The sequence below is a fragment of the Rhinoraja longicauda genome, chromosome 40 (assembly GCF_053455715.1).
Source record: "Rhinoraja longicauda isolate Sanriku21f chromosome 40, sRhiLon1.1, whole genome shotgun sequence".
Classification (NCBI taxonomy): Eukaryota; Metazoa; Chordata; class Chondrichthyes; order Rajiformes; family Arhynchobatidae; genus Rhinoraja; species Rhinoraja longicauda.
In genome coordinates, this window is record NC_135992.1 from 10824710 (window position 1) to 10840366 (window position 15657).

General features: G+C 43.5%; 1 protein-coding gene across 3 annotated transcripts in view; it reads left to right on the forward strand.

The window, feature by feature from the left end:
- The first annotated feature begins 209 nt into the window (after positions 1-209).
- The window catches only part of LOC144611514 (AP-2 complex subunit alpha-2), an 87911-nt gene continuing 72463 nt past the window's right edge, over positions 210-15657 (forward strand). For all 3 annotated transcript variants that reach the window (XM_078430647.1, XM_078430648.1, XM_078430649.1), the window contains exons 1-2: positions 210-421; positions 11302-11370. In XM_078430647.1, coding sequence (XP_078286773.1) covers positions 355-421; positions 11302-11370 — 136 coding nt within the window. In that variant the 5' untranslated portion in view covers positions 210-354. The remainder of the gene's footprint in view (positions 422-11301; positions 11371-15657) is intronic.

Below are 15657 nucleotides of genomic sequence, written 5' to 3' on the forward strand. Positions count from 1 at the left end.
GCGGGAAAGGGCTGGTTCGAACCCCCCCCTCCCACCGTTGATTGACGCGCTCCTGACCAATCACAGTAAGAGTCGGGGGGGGCGATGAGTGGCATCGAGATCAAGCAATCAGGCGACCGGATTCTGCGCCGGTCGTCGGCTGTTGTCCAATAGGATCCGTGGAGGGGGGCGGGGCCGGGTGGTGTCGGTTCCAGCCCAGTTCCGGCCTGCTGATCCAGGCGCCCAGTGACAGGCAGAGCGAGGCCTGGTGTGCGACTCCCATTGTAAAACACCCTGCCTCTCGCCCGCTCTCTCCCTCTCTCTCTCTTCCGCCCGATTCTCTTTGACCGAGGCGGCAGACTGTAACCCGAGAAGATGCCGGCGGTGTCCAAAGGCGACGGCATGAGGGGGTTGGCGGTGTTTATCTCTGACATTCGGAACTGTAAGTGGCTGCAGATGGATTTTATTTTGGGTGTGGGGGGTGGGTGTGGGCAAGCCCTTCTGCTCATGTATAATTCATCTGCCCTCTGTTTAATATTGATTACCTCCTTGCCTTTTTAATTAGTTAAATTTTAATGTGCCCATCATTATATTTTTTTATTCGGTTGTTGGGTTTAGGTTGGGGTTGGGGTTGGGGTTGGGTTGGGGTTGGGGTTGGGTTGGGGTTGTGGTGGTGGTGGGGGTGGGGAGGGGAGGAGGTTTCCAGGGTGATGGCGCGGAGTGTTGTCGCCCCCAGTGACAGGGATGCCACCGAGTACAGTCACACCCCGTCAGGGTGGTATTAGTGCTTCTCTGGGGAGTTTATTTATTTTTTACTGTTTGGGTGGAGAGCTGGAGAGGGGCGGTACATTTGAGGTTGGTGGTGGTGGTGGTGGTGCATGCCCCCCCCCCACCCAATCCACAGCTCCCCACTCCTCTCCCTTCTTTGGGGAGGGTCTTTGCTGTGTGTTAAATAAATGCGGGCAATCGTATTTAGCTCTGCCCTTGGAGGCACACAGAGCATGCATGTGCCTTGTGTGGGCACAGCACTCCATTTTAAAAGGAACAGGTACACCGTTGATGGAGCTGTAGATCGAGTGCTGATGCTCTCCTCTTCCTTCCCCCCCCCCCCCCCAATCCTCATGACAACCGTATCTAATTCTTGCATCTGTTCGTGGTATCTCTTCCCCGAGCTTATCTGGGATGTAGAGGAGGACCGGCAAGGTTGCAGATAAATGAGTGCTGGTGCTCAAAATGCAGGATCTGTCATTGAATAAGATGCCCAAAGGCTGAATTGTCTGCAGCAAGGGCAAAAGCGAGGCTTTTAGTCTCCTTGAGCTTTTTGTCACAGTGTGTGCCTACTTGGGCTAATGCATTAAAGTGTCCAGTGATCTAGCAAGATCAAATCTGCTGAGGATGCTGTGAGGCTGTTAATTGCATTCATCACAAAATCTGTAGTTAATGCACTGAAAATTACTGCAGCCCCGGTATGGAGACTATTGGTTGCATTGTTTCTCAATAGCCTGGATAATATTGAACCTTGACCATCAACATCAGAGTCGCAAGTACAGCTCTACTACGAGACCAATGAAAAAATGTTAACGACTGCACACTTCAGTCCCACGACAATGTTTGGTCAGTCCTCTGTTTCAGAAATGCTTCCAACTTATTTTGCGGCCACAATTTAATGGCCTGCTGAAGACAGTGCCATCCGTATGCATTAAACTGTTTAGGAAGGAGCTGTAGATGTTGGTTTACACTGACGATAGACACAAAATGCTGGAGTAACTCAGCGGGACAAGTAGCATCTCTGGGGAGAAATTCCTTCTCTCCAGACATGCTGCGTATCCTGCTGAGTTACACCAGCATTTTGTGTCTATCTGCATTAAACTGTTCATATTTTTTTATCACTAACTAATTCCAGGTTAACAGGGACAGCAATGTACACATTTGCGTAAAGCATTATGTCACAATCCTAATTTCCAAAAGTAACCGCAAAAGGACTAGAGTCTTATCTGGACATCCCACTGTCGGCTTTAGTGTTTTTGTTGAGCAAAATTGCAAAGCCAAAGTCCTTTACAGTCTGTTTGTTCAGATCCACTATGTGTGCTTTTATTCATTACCTGTACGTTTGCACAAATTTTTGGTTTCTCTGCAATCCATTGGCCACCAGAATGCAACTTGAGTGAATATTCTGCATACAAAAACCTATATTGTTATCTAAACTATATGATCTCTTGACGTCAGTATATTTGCATCATCTACTGGAGATTGTTAGATTATGGTCAGTGGAGGTCTGGCTGGTGGTGTCTCTTTTCCTTTATTTCCACTTTGTTTCATCTGAAGCACACTGTTCACTTATGACATTCTGTTGGTCACTTTATGGATCAGGAGCTCTACACTTACTCATAGTGACCCATCTGTCTGAATTTGGCACAGAATGGGGCAGTGATAGTGGGATTTTCTGATCGATATAGCAGGTGATTCCAGTATCTGCTGGGCCATTGCCAGTATTGAGATCTTCCTTCCTTGCCCTTTCCACTTTAAAAGTGCCAATATTATTTCTGAGGATTTCAGAATAGTTTTAAGAAGTGAAATTAATCAATATTGAAAGAAGTAAAATAGCTGATCATACCAACAGTAAGCGAGCAGGTGCAGCAGGCAGTGAAGAAGGCTAATGGCATGTTGGCCTTCATAACGAGAAGATTTGAGTACAGGAGCAAAGAAGTCCTTCTGCAGTTGTATAGGGCCCTGGTGAGACCACATCTGGAGTATTGTGTGCAGTTTTGGACTCCTAATTTGAGGAAGGACGTCCTTGCTATTGTGGCAGCGCAGCGTAGGTTCACGAGGTTAATCCCTGGAATGGAGGGACTGTCATATGTGGAAAGATTGGAAAGACTAGGCTTGTATTCACTGGAGTTTAGAAGGATGAGAGGGGATCTTATAAAGACATTTAAAATTTTAAAAGGATTAGACAAGCTAGATGCAGGAAAAAATGTTGCCAATGTTGGGGGAGTCCAGAACCAGGGGACACAGTCTAAGAATAAAGGGGAGGCCATTTAAAACTGAGGTGAGAAGAAACCTTTTCACCCAAAGATTTGTGAATTTGTGGAATTCTCTGCTGCAGAAGGCAGTGGAGGCCATTTGACTGGATGAATTTAAAAGAGAGTTAGATAGAGCTCTAAGGGTTAGTGGAATCAAGGGATATGGGAAGGCAGGCACAGGTTACAGATTGCAGATGATCACAATGAATGGCGGTGCTGGCTCGAAGGGCCAAATGGCCTCCTCCTGCAACTATTTTCTATGTTTCTATGTAACAGTATGAACAATGGATTCTCCAATTTTAGGTAACTGCTGACAACCCCCCTTCCTCCTCCCTGCCCCCTTTCTACCTCCGCCCTGTGCCCCACCTGGACTTGCACCCATTTCTTCCCTCCCATCCGCCTTTATTCCATCCTCTAGCTTCACATTTTACATTTCTTTAATCCTTTTGATCGCACCTTTTTTCATCTCTTTACTTTGTCCAACCATCTACCTATCAAAACCCTCCCTCGCCTGGTTTCACCCATTGCCTGCCATGCTTTGACCTGCCCTCCTCTCTCCCAGCTTTCTTCTCGCACCCACTACCCATACAGTCTGAAAAGGGTCCCGATCCAAAATGTCACCTATCCGTGTTCTCCAGAGATGTTGCCTGGCCAATACTGTGTCTTCTTTTTCCAGAAAATAGCTGGCAGTTTGGGACCAAATCTGTCTGTTGAGAAGACCCAGAGGTTGTGATGTTGGTCAACCAGTCTACTTCTGTGGCATGTAATTCTAGTCTTCTGTGTCTGCATCCACTTTCCATAGGGTCCACTTAAAATGTGGTAACACACTAGTCGTTTACAGTACATCAGCCTCTGAATTCAGTGCAGCATGTTTGCAGACGAGACACAGAGAATTGCGATTGCAGCAGCGTGGATTTATATTGGATGGAAAACGATCTGAGGAGAATAGCAAATCTTTGATCAAAACTGTAATTAAAGATCAAAGATCCCAGGCAGCATCCATTGTTGAAGCCTCATTGTCACGTCAGGCTGGACCAGTTATTTTGGGTCCTGTTATTAAGCTTGTGGGAGTTCACTCGTTCAATTGGATGCAGGTGGACAGCCGTGTGAGCTCCTTCAACACCAGTCAATGGTCTTTGGAAAATGTTTTGGCAAATGACTGGCACAAATGCCATTTTTCACTTCACTGTGGGATGTATCGAAGTTCTTCACTGTCAATGACGTTCTTTTGAAGCTTAGTTTAGAATTTCGAGATGCAGTGTGGAAACAAGCCCTTCACTCCACCAAGATAATACTAACCATCGATCACCTGTACACGAGTTCCATGTTATCCCACTTTTACCTCCTGCACACTGGGGGCAATTTACAGAAGGCAATTAACCCACAAACCCACATGTCTTTGGGGTCTGGGAGGAAACCAGAGCACCCGGAGAAAAATTTACATGGCCACAGGGAGAACATACAAACTCTCCGCACAGACAGCACTCGAGGTCATGATCGAACCCGGGTCTTTGGCGCCCTGAGGCAGCAGCTTGCCACTGTGCCATCCCAGGTGCAGGTACTATCACGTTATAGAATAAGACAAACTTAGAGCATGGGGAGCCATTCAGAATCATTCAGAAATAACATAAAGAAACGGCAAAATACAATACAATACAATATACAATATATCTTTATACAATACAATACAATATACAATAAAACTAGAGGACATAACCTTAACTTGAAAAGAGCAAAGTTTAAAGGAGATGTGCAGTGCGTGTTCTTTTACATAGAGGGTGGTGGATACCTGGAACACATTGGTGCTGTGGAAGCAGGTTTGACGGTGCTGTTTTAGAGGCTATTAGATGCGCACATGGATATGCATTGGAGCGATATGGATCATTTGCAGATAAGAGTTTGTCGGCAACGTTTATGGCACAGACATTGTGGGCAGAAGGGCCTGTACCCGTGCTGTACTGTCCTATGTTTTAAAAAAAGGAGTTACTGTGATTAAGCCCCCTTCTCACCTTTCTGCAATCTCATGAGCTGATCGAGATGCTTGTTAAATTGAATGTGGGTTTATACCTCTACAGCCTCTTCAGGCAGAGAATTCCGGACCCCCTCTCCTGTGGGTTTTTAAAAACAATTTGCAACACCGTTCTTCCTGCGAATGCATACACACTCACTCCTTTTACCATTTACTTTAAGTCTATGACCAGTAGCTGTTGACCTTTTGGTTAGGAGAAGTGGGCCCCAACCTCACCCCGACTAAGCCTATCGTAATTTTATACACTTTGCCCTTGATAATCTATGTTAAAAAGAAAGTGAGACCAATCTGTCCCTCGTTAGTAAAATGTTTCAGTCTTGTCAACATTCTCTGCACCACTGTTAGAAATATGGAATAGCAGCAAGCTCTCCCGAACAGCAGTATTATAATGATCTCGTTATCTGGTTTAGTGATGTCCGATGAAAGATAAATGCTGGTCCGCACAATGGGCAGCACAGTGGCGCAGAGATTAGTGCTGTCAGCTCACATCCACGTTCAAACATGACCTTAGATGCAGTCTGGATGGAGTTTGCACTAAGACCATTTAGGTTACCCCCATATTCCAGTTTTCCTCCACATCCAAAAGACTGGTAGATTAATTGGCTACTAAAAATTCCCTTTCACTGGGGGTAAATAGTGAAGGAATCAATGGGAGCTGATGGGGAAAAGAGAGAATAATTTGCTAGATTGAGATTAATAACAAGAAACTGCAGATGATTGTTTATACCAACGGAAAATACAAAATGCCGAGGTAACTCGGCGCGTCAAGCAGCATCCCTGGAGAACATCGATAGACGAAGTTTCAGGTCGGAACCCCTCTTGCTTGAGGGTTGAGAGATGATAAGCTGAAAGGAAATGAGAGAGTGAGCAGGCATGGAGCCATAAGGAGCTACAGATGAGACAAAGTGCTGAAATATCTCAGCGGGTCAGGTCGCATCTCTGGAGAATATGATTAGGTGACTTTTCGGCTTGGGACCCGTCATGACGGATTTGCTCTGCTGGGAGCCAGCATCGATGGTGTGTTAAATAACTATATTTTCCACATCATAGTTAGTAATTCATAGGGAAGAGCTCCCAACTCTTCGGTATAATAGCCAGGGGGGCTTTAGTCCCCATCTGAGTGGTGAGAGGGAGTTTTGATTTAATATCACATCCTCTCTGTCAGTTTGATACTCTCTGGGGCTGTCAGTCTAGGCCCAGTGCTCGTGTCTTTGTGGGTTTTGTCCCGACCATCTGATTCCAAGTTGAAAGTGCTACCTACCTGGCTGAGCAAGAAACGGACTGATAGAGAAACTCAGCAAGTCAGGCAGCATCTCCGGAGCCATAGCAGAGTTTTCAATTTAGGAGAGGAGTGGATCATGGGGAAGGTGAAAGCTATGGATGTTGCTGCTGCGTGTGGAATAGGAAAGGTTTACATTTTATCTTGGTGAAAACTTCTTGCCAAAAGCTTGTGGCTTGAGGTATAGGTAGGTGGTCTTCAGTTCGTGCCAAACTGGCATTTTTTTCCTTTAGATTCTGCAGAGGTTTGGGGGAAAGTGTGAGGAAATTTATAGTTTGAATATGCATAAGAGGGAAGAATTTGGGATTGGCTTACATTGAAGCTGAGATTTTGAGATGCAGATTAAAATACCACTTGTATATGAACGTGGATCTTCAGTAGTGTTATGTTCAGTGTGGATAGAGGTCAGTGGGTAATTGAGCAGGGAGTAAGGGATTAGATTACCTGTCTTAAAATAATAAACCAAAATGTGGAATCTAATAATTACATTGGACAATTTGGAAAGCAGGGAACATTGTTGGCTGGATTTTAGGTGTTTATTTTCTCTGTGGAGGGTGATATGCCACACTACAACCATGAAGTGTGCAGTGCGTCTATTCACATTAGCAAGGTAAATGCTTGTAGTGGCATAGGTTGACACGGTAAGTCTAGAAGTTTTAGATCTGGTTACAGCGAGACAAAAAGCTGTTAGATTCTGATGCTGCTGCTGTTTGAGAGAATGGTGGAGTGTGTTACTACGAGGAATGACAGGGCTGCCTTGCGGGGACAGATGTGTGGGATATCCCCCACCGCTCCCCTCCCCCAAGGTGTCCCCCAAGGCTCAGTCCTTGGCCCCCTCCTCTTCATCCTCTACCTGTTTCCCCTTGGTCAATTAATCCGCCGTCATGGTCTCAACTTCCACTGCTTCGCCGATGATATCCAGCTCCTCATCTCCACCAAGTCAATCTCCTCCACCACACACTCTACACTGACAAACTGCATTACTGAAATAAAATCTTGGCTTCAAACAAACTTCCTCAAACTCAATTGCAACAAATCTGAAATCATCATCATTGGTCCAAAAATGCTCACCAAATCCACCCAAAACTTCATCCTCAACATTGATGGTCTCCCAGTATCCACCTCACCTCACATCCGGAATCTTGGAATCATCCTTGATCAAACCCTCTCCTTCGACAAACACATCAAACACATCACAAAGACAGCCTTCTTCCACCTCAAAAACATTGCCCGTCTCCGTCCATCCCTCTCCTCCACAGCTGCAGAAACCCTCATCCACGCCTTCATCACCTCCCGTCTGGACTACTGCAACAGCCTCCTCTATGGCGCACCCTCAAAAATCATCAATAAACTTCAATACATTCAAAACTCCGCTGCCCGTCTACTCGCACACACCTCGATCCGTGACCATATCACCCCCGTCCTTTATAAACTCCACTGGCTCCCCATCCCCCAGAGAATCCAGTACAAAATCCTCCTCATAACCTACAAAGCCCTCCATAACCTGGCCCCATCCTACCTGACCGACCTCCTCCACAGGCACACTCCCACCTGCACCCTCCGCTCTGCCGCTGCCAATCTCCTATCCCCCCACATCCGGACTAAACTCAGATCCTGGGGGGACAGGGCTTTCTCCATCGCTGCTCCCACCCTATGGAACTCACTACCCCAAACCGTTAGAGACTCCCCCACACTCACCACATTCAAAACATCGCTGAAGTCTCACCTGTTCAGTACTGCCTTCAACCACTGAAGGTCACCTCACCTTCTGTCTCCTTTCTCTGTTCATTTATTTATTTACTTATTTATCTATTTATTAATTTCCCTATGTTCTCAAAATCTCTGTAAAGCGTCTTTGAGTATATGAAAAGCGCTATATAAATAAAATCTATTATTATTATTATTATATCTTTGGGTTTTTGATCAATGCTGTACACCTTTCTAGAAATGGATGTGATGCCCCACATGCTAGCAAAGCGGCTGAAAGGCCTGCTCCATTTCCTACTGCTTACTGAGTGAAGAGGATGTTCTGATTAAAATGGTTGATGTAAAAAGTCTGGGGTGAGTTATTGCTGGGATTTGGTGCTTGATGTGGATTCTTCTGGATCGAATTGCTTTTTTCTAAAAGGAAAAAGCTTCCTTGAGAAAATAAGGTTAATAGTTTTCTTGCCCTCTCCCCAATTTTTTCCCCTTCCCTGGAGGTACCGGCTCACAGCGGAATACTTCTTATGCAGCTCTCGAGAGTCTCATTTTATGGTCGAGTGCAGGTCAACAGTGTTGGCAGAATTAGTTGCTGAAGCTCTGTTGTCACTCAACATCCACAGATGTGCTATCTAACAGGTCATCACTCCCCACTGTGGGTAACATTTTACTTCCTCACCCCAGGAGCCTGAAGGCCAGTTTTAACACTTCCTACTGCCTAATTCAGCATTGGGAACTTAACCTGGGCCTCTGACACGAGATATTCTGTTCACTACTGTAATACAGCTGGAAGTGTTTTGTTAAAATATTTTTGTGTCACTTGTGCGTAATGATATCATCGCAGATGAGAATTCTGGCTGGGGACCTTTCCTCTAATCCCCACCGCCTGCTGCTTTTACAAAGCAGGCTTTTGGAAAAGCTGGAATTATTAACAATGTAGAATAAACGCCTCTCGATCTCATTTAAATACACATATTTTAAAAGTCTGCCTTTCCCGATGTATTAAACTAAGAGCTTGGCTCATAAACGTTTGGTATTGAAGTCATTTTGTACTGCTCTATGGAATATCAGACGTTTATTCGTATATTGCAGCACACAGATAGTGAAAGTTCATTATTGGGGGAAGAGCATAGACCTTTTCCTGCAACTTAACTAATTTCTGCAACCGAAAGAAAGTAATGCTTGCTTGAAAATAATCCACTGCACTCAAACCTTTTGAGATATGTAGGAAAATAACTGCAGATGCTGGTTCAAATCGAAGGTAGACACAAAAAGCTGGAGTAATCAGCGGGTCAGGCAGTATCTCAGGAGAGAAGAAATGGGTGACATTTCGGGTCAGAAGTGTCTTGACCTGAAACGTCACCCCATTCCTTCTCCTGAGATGCTGCCTGACCCGCTGAGTTACTCCAGCTTTTTGTGCCGACCTTTTGAGAGATATCTGCATGTTGGTATGACAACATAAAAGGCACAGAATTTCTGCTTGAAAGTGGTATCAAATGATTATGTCTGGGGCAGAGGAATTTTTTGAAACTTTGCTGGTCAAGAATCTGGAATCAATATTACTGGCAATATTTCAGAAAGATTTCAAAAAAAGTTTTTCCAACTTAAAAAAACTACTGCTTGCATTCTCTCCCTTCCTCTTAAGGGAGGAGAGTTACTTACTGTCTCTGCCAGCAGTAAGTTTTAGTTGTGAGATCTTCCATCTCATTCATCCTAAGCTGATATGCAGACTTCCATTTTCCTGCATCTCTGTGGTCCTGAAATTGTCAGTCAAAATTTGAGACCTAGATAATTCCTTACCTCCTATCTTTTTCTTAGAATGTATAAAACTCCAACTTGCTTTACAGATGGTTTCTAGTCAGATTCTTCGGAAGAAGCAGACAAGAGACATAACTTAGACATCTTGTCTAAGAGATAATATCTTGAACAATGCAGCAGTCCTTCAGTATTGCAAAGACACATTGGGCTCTGCTTTTATCTGATGGAGGCAGACAATAGACTGCATGCAGTATGTAGTCTAAGGCTGAACTTTAAAATCCAAACAGTGCTAATTTCCCCCCCGTCACTCTTATCTAGCACTGAGCCTGGCATTTTGCAAAAAATTTTTTTTGATTACTCATATATTTTAAAGTATTTAACTGAATTCGAAGGAATCAACACTTTTTTTTAAATTGCCCTTGCCACAGACTAGAAAAATATTTCGCAATTCCATCAACCAACGTAAACTATGTGTATACCAAGTTATTATCGATGCTAAACCCAGTTTAGGTTCTCCCTTCCCTATTGTGATGCCATTAGATGGACAACACTTGGATAAACTTGTGGAACATTTAGTCTGATACATTCAACCTCTTATTTGCCCATCTGCATATTTGTCTGTGATTTGAAGCAGAATATGGTGCACTTCAGTTCTCGTTGGCTCAGGATGTCCCTGACTCATTTGACTTTGTCTGCCCTCTAGCCCTTGGAGATCTAGCCAATGCTGGCATCTTGCATATCTGTTATTTGGTCCACCATTGGTGCCACACCTTTAGTTCCCTCTGCCTTTGATCCTGTTATTTCTAAACCCCTCCAACCCCAACTCTACTTTCCATCGTTTTAAAAGGCTGCTTAAATCTATCACTGGTCACCAGTCTTAATACTCTATGTTCTGATCAAATTTTGTTTGATCCTGTTTATGTGAAACACCTGGCTTATCTTCACCATATTAAAAACATTAGCCAAATGCAAGTTGAAGTTATCTGAGTTAAAAGAACAAGTAGGGACATGCTCCCCTCCTTCCATGTCCCCATCTGTCTATCTAGATTCCAGTGTGCCTGATCCAATATAAAAAAATATCTAAAAGGTACCCGATCAATTTCCTACCCAAGTTTTGAAACAGTGTCTCTGTCACGTCTTTCTACACTTTCTTAATATTTGAAAGAAAATTCTTTTGACTGAAATACTTTTTCTCTCTGGAATCCAAATGCAGACGGTTCTCTGAAGAGCGATCAAATTTAGTTCCAGTTGCCTGTTTTATTTTTTTAAATTGTTATCCAATCCCTTTTTGTTACTGTTAAATTTGCTTTCGCTGTTCTGGTTGTACATTTTTGTTTGTTGCAAATCATTACATTTTTAAAAATATTTTTTTGATTTATGTTCAATAAATTTAAATCCACATTAGCTACTTAGTGATCCTCTTACTAGTCGAATCTCATTCACTCTTTCTATCAAAACTCGTGATTTTGATTACTTATTATATCTCCGCACTGCTCCAAGTACTAGTTACTAGTTTCCGTTTTCTTTTCCAGGTAAAAGCAAAGAAGCTGAAATTAAACGCATAAACAAAGAGCTGGCAAACATCCGATCGAAGTTCAAAGGTACGTACATCCATTTGTTGATAGGAAGCTCCTTAAGAGTGAGATCAAGATGGTGGATATAGAATGGATTTTAGTCACTGACCACAGACCAGTCAATGATTCCCCAACTCAATTGCCTGCAGGGGCAGAATTGGCAGAATATGAAGAGATGTATGATTTTTTTTGGGGGTTCCGCGAGGTATTTTCAAAGTACATGGCCTTAGTGTTGACCTTGAGAGTGGATGGTGTAAAATCTGCTGTAAAAGCTGCAAGCCAGCAAGTTTGGGGAAACTATACCCTTCTTCCTTGGCCCACACGGCATTTGCAATCATACCATTGAATAAACCACAAGATGGAGGCTATTTGCGCATCTTTAAATATCCCCCCCCCCCCATCCTCCCTAATCACAGTGAACTTGGTTTGAGATTACCTATTCGCATTTATTCACCTCCTGATAGTTTGTGGATAAACTAACGCACTCAGATGGAAGTCTTGATTGAGAAATGGAGTGGGGAGATCGCCACAGAAATTGTCACTGCTTTGGAAGTTAATGAGAAGAACAGTACGTTCAGAACTTGAGAAACAAACACGCAATTTTTTTTTAAAAAATCATATGCGGCTGTGCTTATTTCCTCAAGTGGAACTTGTTACCACAGCAATTGTTGAGCCAAATACGTTTAAGGGGAAGCTAGATAAACACGTTATGGAGAAAGGAACAGGAGTTTGTTGATAAGGCGGGATAACATCGGGTGGGAGGAGGTCAATGCTGGACATTTTAAGTAAAATGAAATATAGACGTTCAGCGTTTTACGCGGGGGGTTACGTTCTTGAAAAGCAGCGCATAATTAAAAAAAGTATCGATTAAGCACATACATTTAAGCGGGCATAAACTTGAGTATGTTACTTCAAGAATACAACATGTAAATTAGGTTTTTGTATTAATTAAACAAGCGTGTTATTTCAGAAACTCATGCGTGTAAAACGTGAGGTGCCTGTATGTTAACATTAGCTAAAGACTTTACAATAACCAAAACATGTTCATGAGTGCATGTGTGTCTGTTTGAAGCTTCATTCTTTCTTCTACTGGAGCTTTACTAGTTATTGTGCGTGATGTTCACTGATGTTTGTTAACCGTGTTATCTTTGGGCAGAGTGCTTGTACTCGGGTCCCCGGTAGAACAGCTAGTGTAATCCATAGTTATACGGCTTTTAAACAGGACCTTCGGCCCATCGTGTCCATACTGACCATCCAGTACCCATTACGGCACGGTGGCACAGCGGTAGAGTTACTGCCTTACAGCGAATGCAGCGCCGGAGACTCAGGTTCGATCCTGACTACGGGCGCCGTCTGTATGGAGTTTGTACGTTCTCCCCGTGACCTGCGTGGGTTTTCTCCGAGATCTTTGGTTTCCTCCCACACTCCAAAGACGTACAGGTATGTAGGTTAATTGGCTGGGCAGATGTAAAAAATTGTCCCCAGTGTGTGTAGGATAGTGTTAATGTGTGGGGATCGCTGGGCGGCGCGGACCCGGTGGGCCGAAGGGCCTGTTTCCACGCTTTATCTCTAAATCTAAAAAAAATCAAAATCTATATTAATCCCATATATCAGGGTTTGGTCCATTGCCTTCCATATCTTTTGCTTTGGTGACGTGAGTGCCTATTCTTTTAATGTCCAAGTACCTACCTCCACCACGTTTTCAAGCATTGCTTTGCAATTTGCAACCATCCTCGTATCCCCTCTCTTGACCCTCACTTTCCACCTATGGGACCCGATACGTCACCCATTCCTTCTCTCCAGAGATGCTGCCTGTCCCGCTGAGTTACTCCAGCTTTTTGTGTCTTTCTTCAGTTATACCTGCCACCCTTCTTGAACAAAGCTACCGCTTCCTCAGTCATCTGTAACCTTGGCTGCGGCCAGCAAAAGTTTTAAAATCTTTATCAGACCGTTATCGATCTAGGGCAAAACAGAAAGTGTTGGAGCGACTCAACGGAGTCAGGCAGCATCTGTGGATGGAATGAATAGGGATATATCTCATCAGATTTATCCATGTTCATGCCAACGAAGACATCTAATGGATTCTTTAAAAAAAAAATATTAACATGCATCAGACTATCCCGAGCCCCCCTCCCTAAAATCTGCAAGCATAATGATTAATTTGCAACTATTATTGCTGCAAATATCACATTTTAGCAAAGGTCAAAAACTGATACCAAAATCCTATATAAACATAGCACAAAAAGTAAGGAAATTTGTGTTTGGTAGATTATTTCTTTGTTGTAACAATGCTTCTTGGCAATAAATCTTATACCGTTGGAAAGCCTGTTTATTTCCCTTTTAAATGGTGCCACATTTGTAAGGAACATGCATTTGTGGGATGAGCAGCAGAGCTGAGTATATGGGTTGCGCCCATGAAAAATTTGCCAAATCTTCTCTGCCAATGCCAAACAGCTTATTCTGCTGTTGCTATTGACTCTTGTTTTGAGCTTCTGGTACCCCCAGGTGCTGACAAGAATGGGATGCCATCCCACAACAGTGTGTGACCAGGCTGGTGACCAGCATGAGGAGGAGGTGCCAGGCTGTTATGGCTGTGTATGGTTCTTCCACACGCTACTGTGGCTCCTGTTTATTAAATGAATAAATTGTTAAATTGCCAATATGTCTTGTTTCTTCAGACTTCAATCATCCAATCCACCAAACAACACCGAACAAGGGTCAATGGCAGAATAAGCTGTTTGGCATTGGCAGAGAAGATTTGGCAAATTTTTCATGGGCGCAACCCATATACTCAGCTCTGCTGCTCATCCCACAAATGCATGTTCCTTACAAATGTGGCACCATTTAAACGGGAAATAAACAGGCTTTCCAACGGTATAAGATTTATTGCCAAGAAGCATTGTTACAACAAAGAAATAATCTACCAAACACAAATTTCCTTACTTTTTGTGCTATGTTTTATATAAAAATGTAGTGCCTTACCTGGAATTTGATGGCACTCTAGCCTGCTTCCAATTCAACATTGCAACAAAACAAAAATAGACTAAGGTTCACTTCCTTCACCTTCCCCTGTCCTAGTTTAATTTAGAGGTACAGCATGGAAACAGGCCCTTCGGCCCACCCAGCCTGTACCGTCCAGCGATCCCCGCACATTAACACTATCCTACTCACACTAGGGACTATTTTACATTTACACCAAGCCAATTAACCCACAAAGCTGTACGTCTTTGGAGTGTGGGAGGAAACCAAAGATCCCGGAGAAAATCCACGCAGGCCACGTGGAGAATGTACAAACTCAATACCGATAAGCAGGATCGAACCCGGGTCTCTGGCGCTGTAAGGCAGCAGCAGCACTACCTCTGCGCCACTGTGCCACCCTAATTGTCTAATGATGCAGTAAGGTATTTATTCACAAAATGCTGGAGTAACTCAGCAGGTCAGGCAGCATCTCAGGAGAGAAGGAATGGGCGACGTTTCGGGTCGAGACCCTTCTTCAGACCCTTTAAAAAAAATGTTTTAATGATGCAGTAATAATGGAGTTGTTGGGTGATGGAGTCGATTAATCTGTTAATCTGTCTACCAGTGATGAGAGTCAAGTCAAGTCAAGTTTATTTGTCACATACACATACACGATGTGCAGTGAAATGAAAGTGGCAATGCCTGCGGATTGTGCACAAAAAATAATTACAGTTACAGCATATAAATAAAGTTAATATAGAGAAGACAAAATTTAGTCCCTGGAGTTATAAAAGTTAACAGTCCTGATGGCCTGTGGGAAGAAACTCCGTCTCATCCTCACCACCTCTGGAGGTGAAGAGTTTTGGGAACAACGGACCCAAAGTGCCATCGATCCCTCCCAATCCCAAGTTGTGCTCGTCAAGCTTCCTGTCTCAGATTACTGGCATTCCGGATTTCAGAATCTTGTTTTGTGAGATCAAACATCTGATTTGCATTTGAATGGAAATTGCAAATGGAAATTCCACTCTTTCTCCGGGGAGTGGTTTGGTGGATTCATCACTTGCTCACTGAAGCAAATGTTTCTGCAGATCAGATTTAAATTTGACCACTTCAAGCGTAGTCTGAGCCCTCTGTTTCTCATGCTGAAATTTTTTAAACGCTGCTATTTAAAAAAAAACTAAAATGCCCGAAACACACAGCAGGCCAGGCAGCATCTGTGAAAGTGATGTTTTTTAACATAGGTTGAAGCTGCTCAATTTGCTTTGCATTAGGTAGTCACGATCAAATACTGAAAAACAGAAATTCTATTGCTTTTCAACATTCTCTTCACATAGTGGTGCCTCCAAATCTAATAGA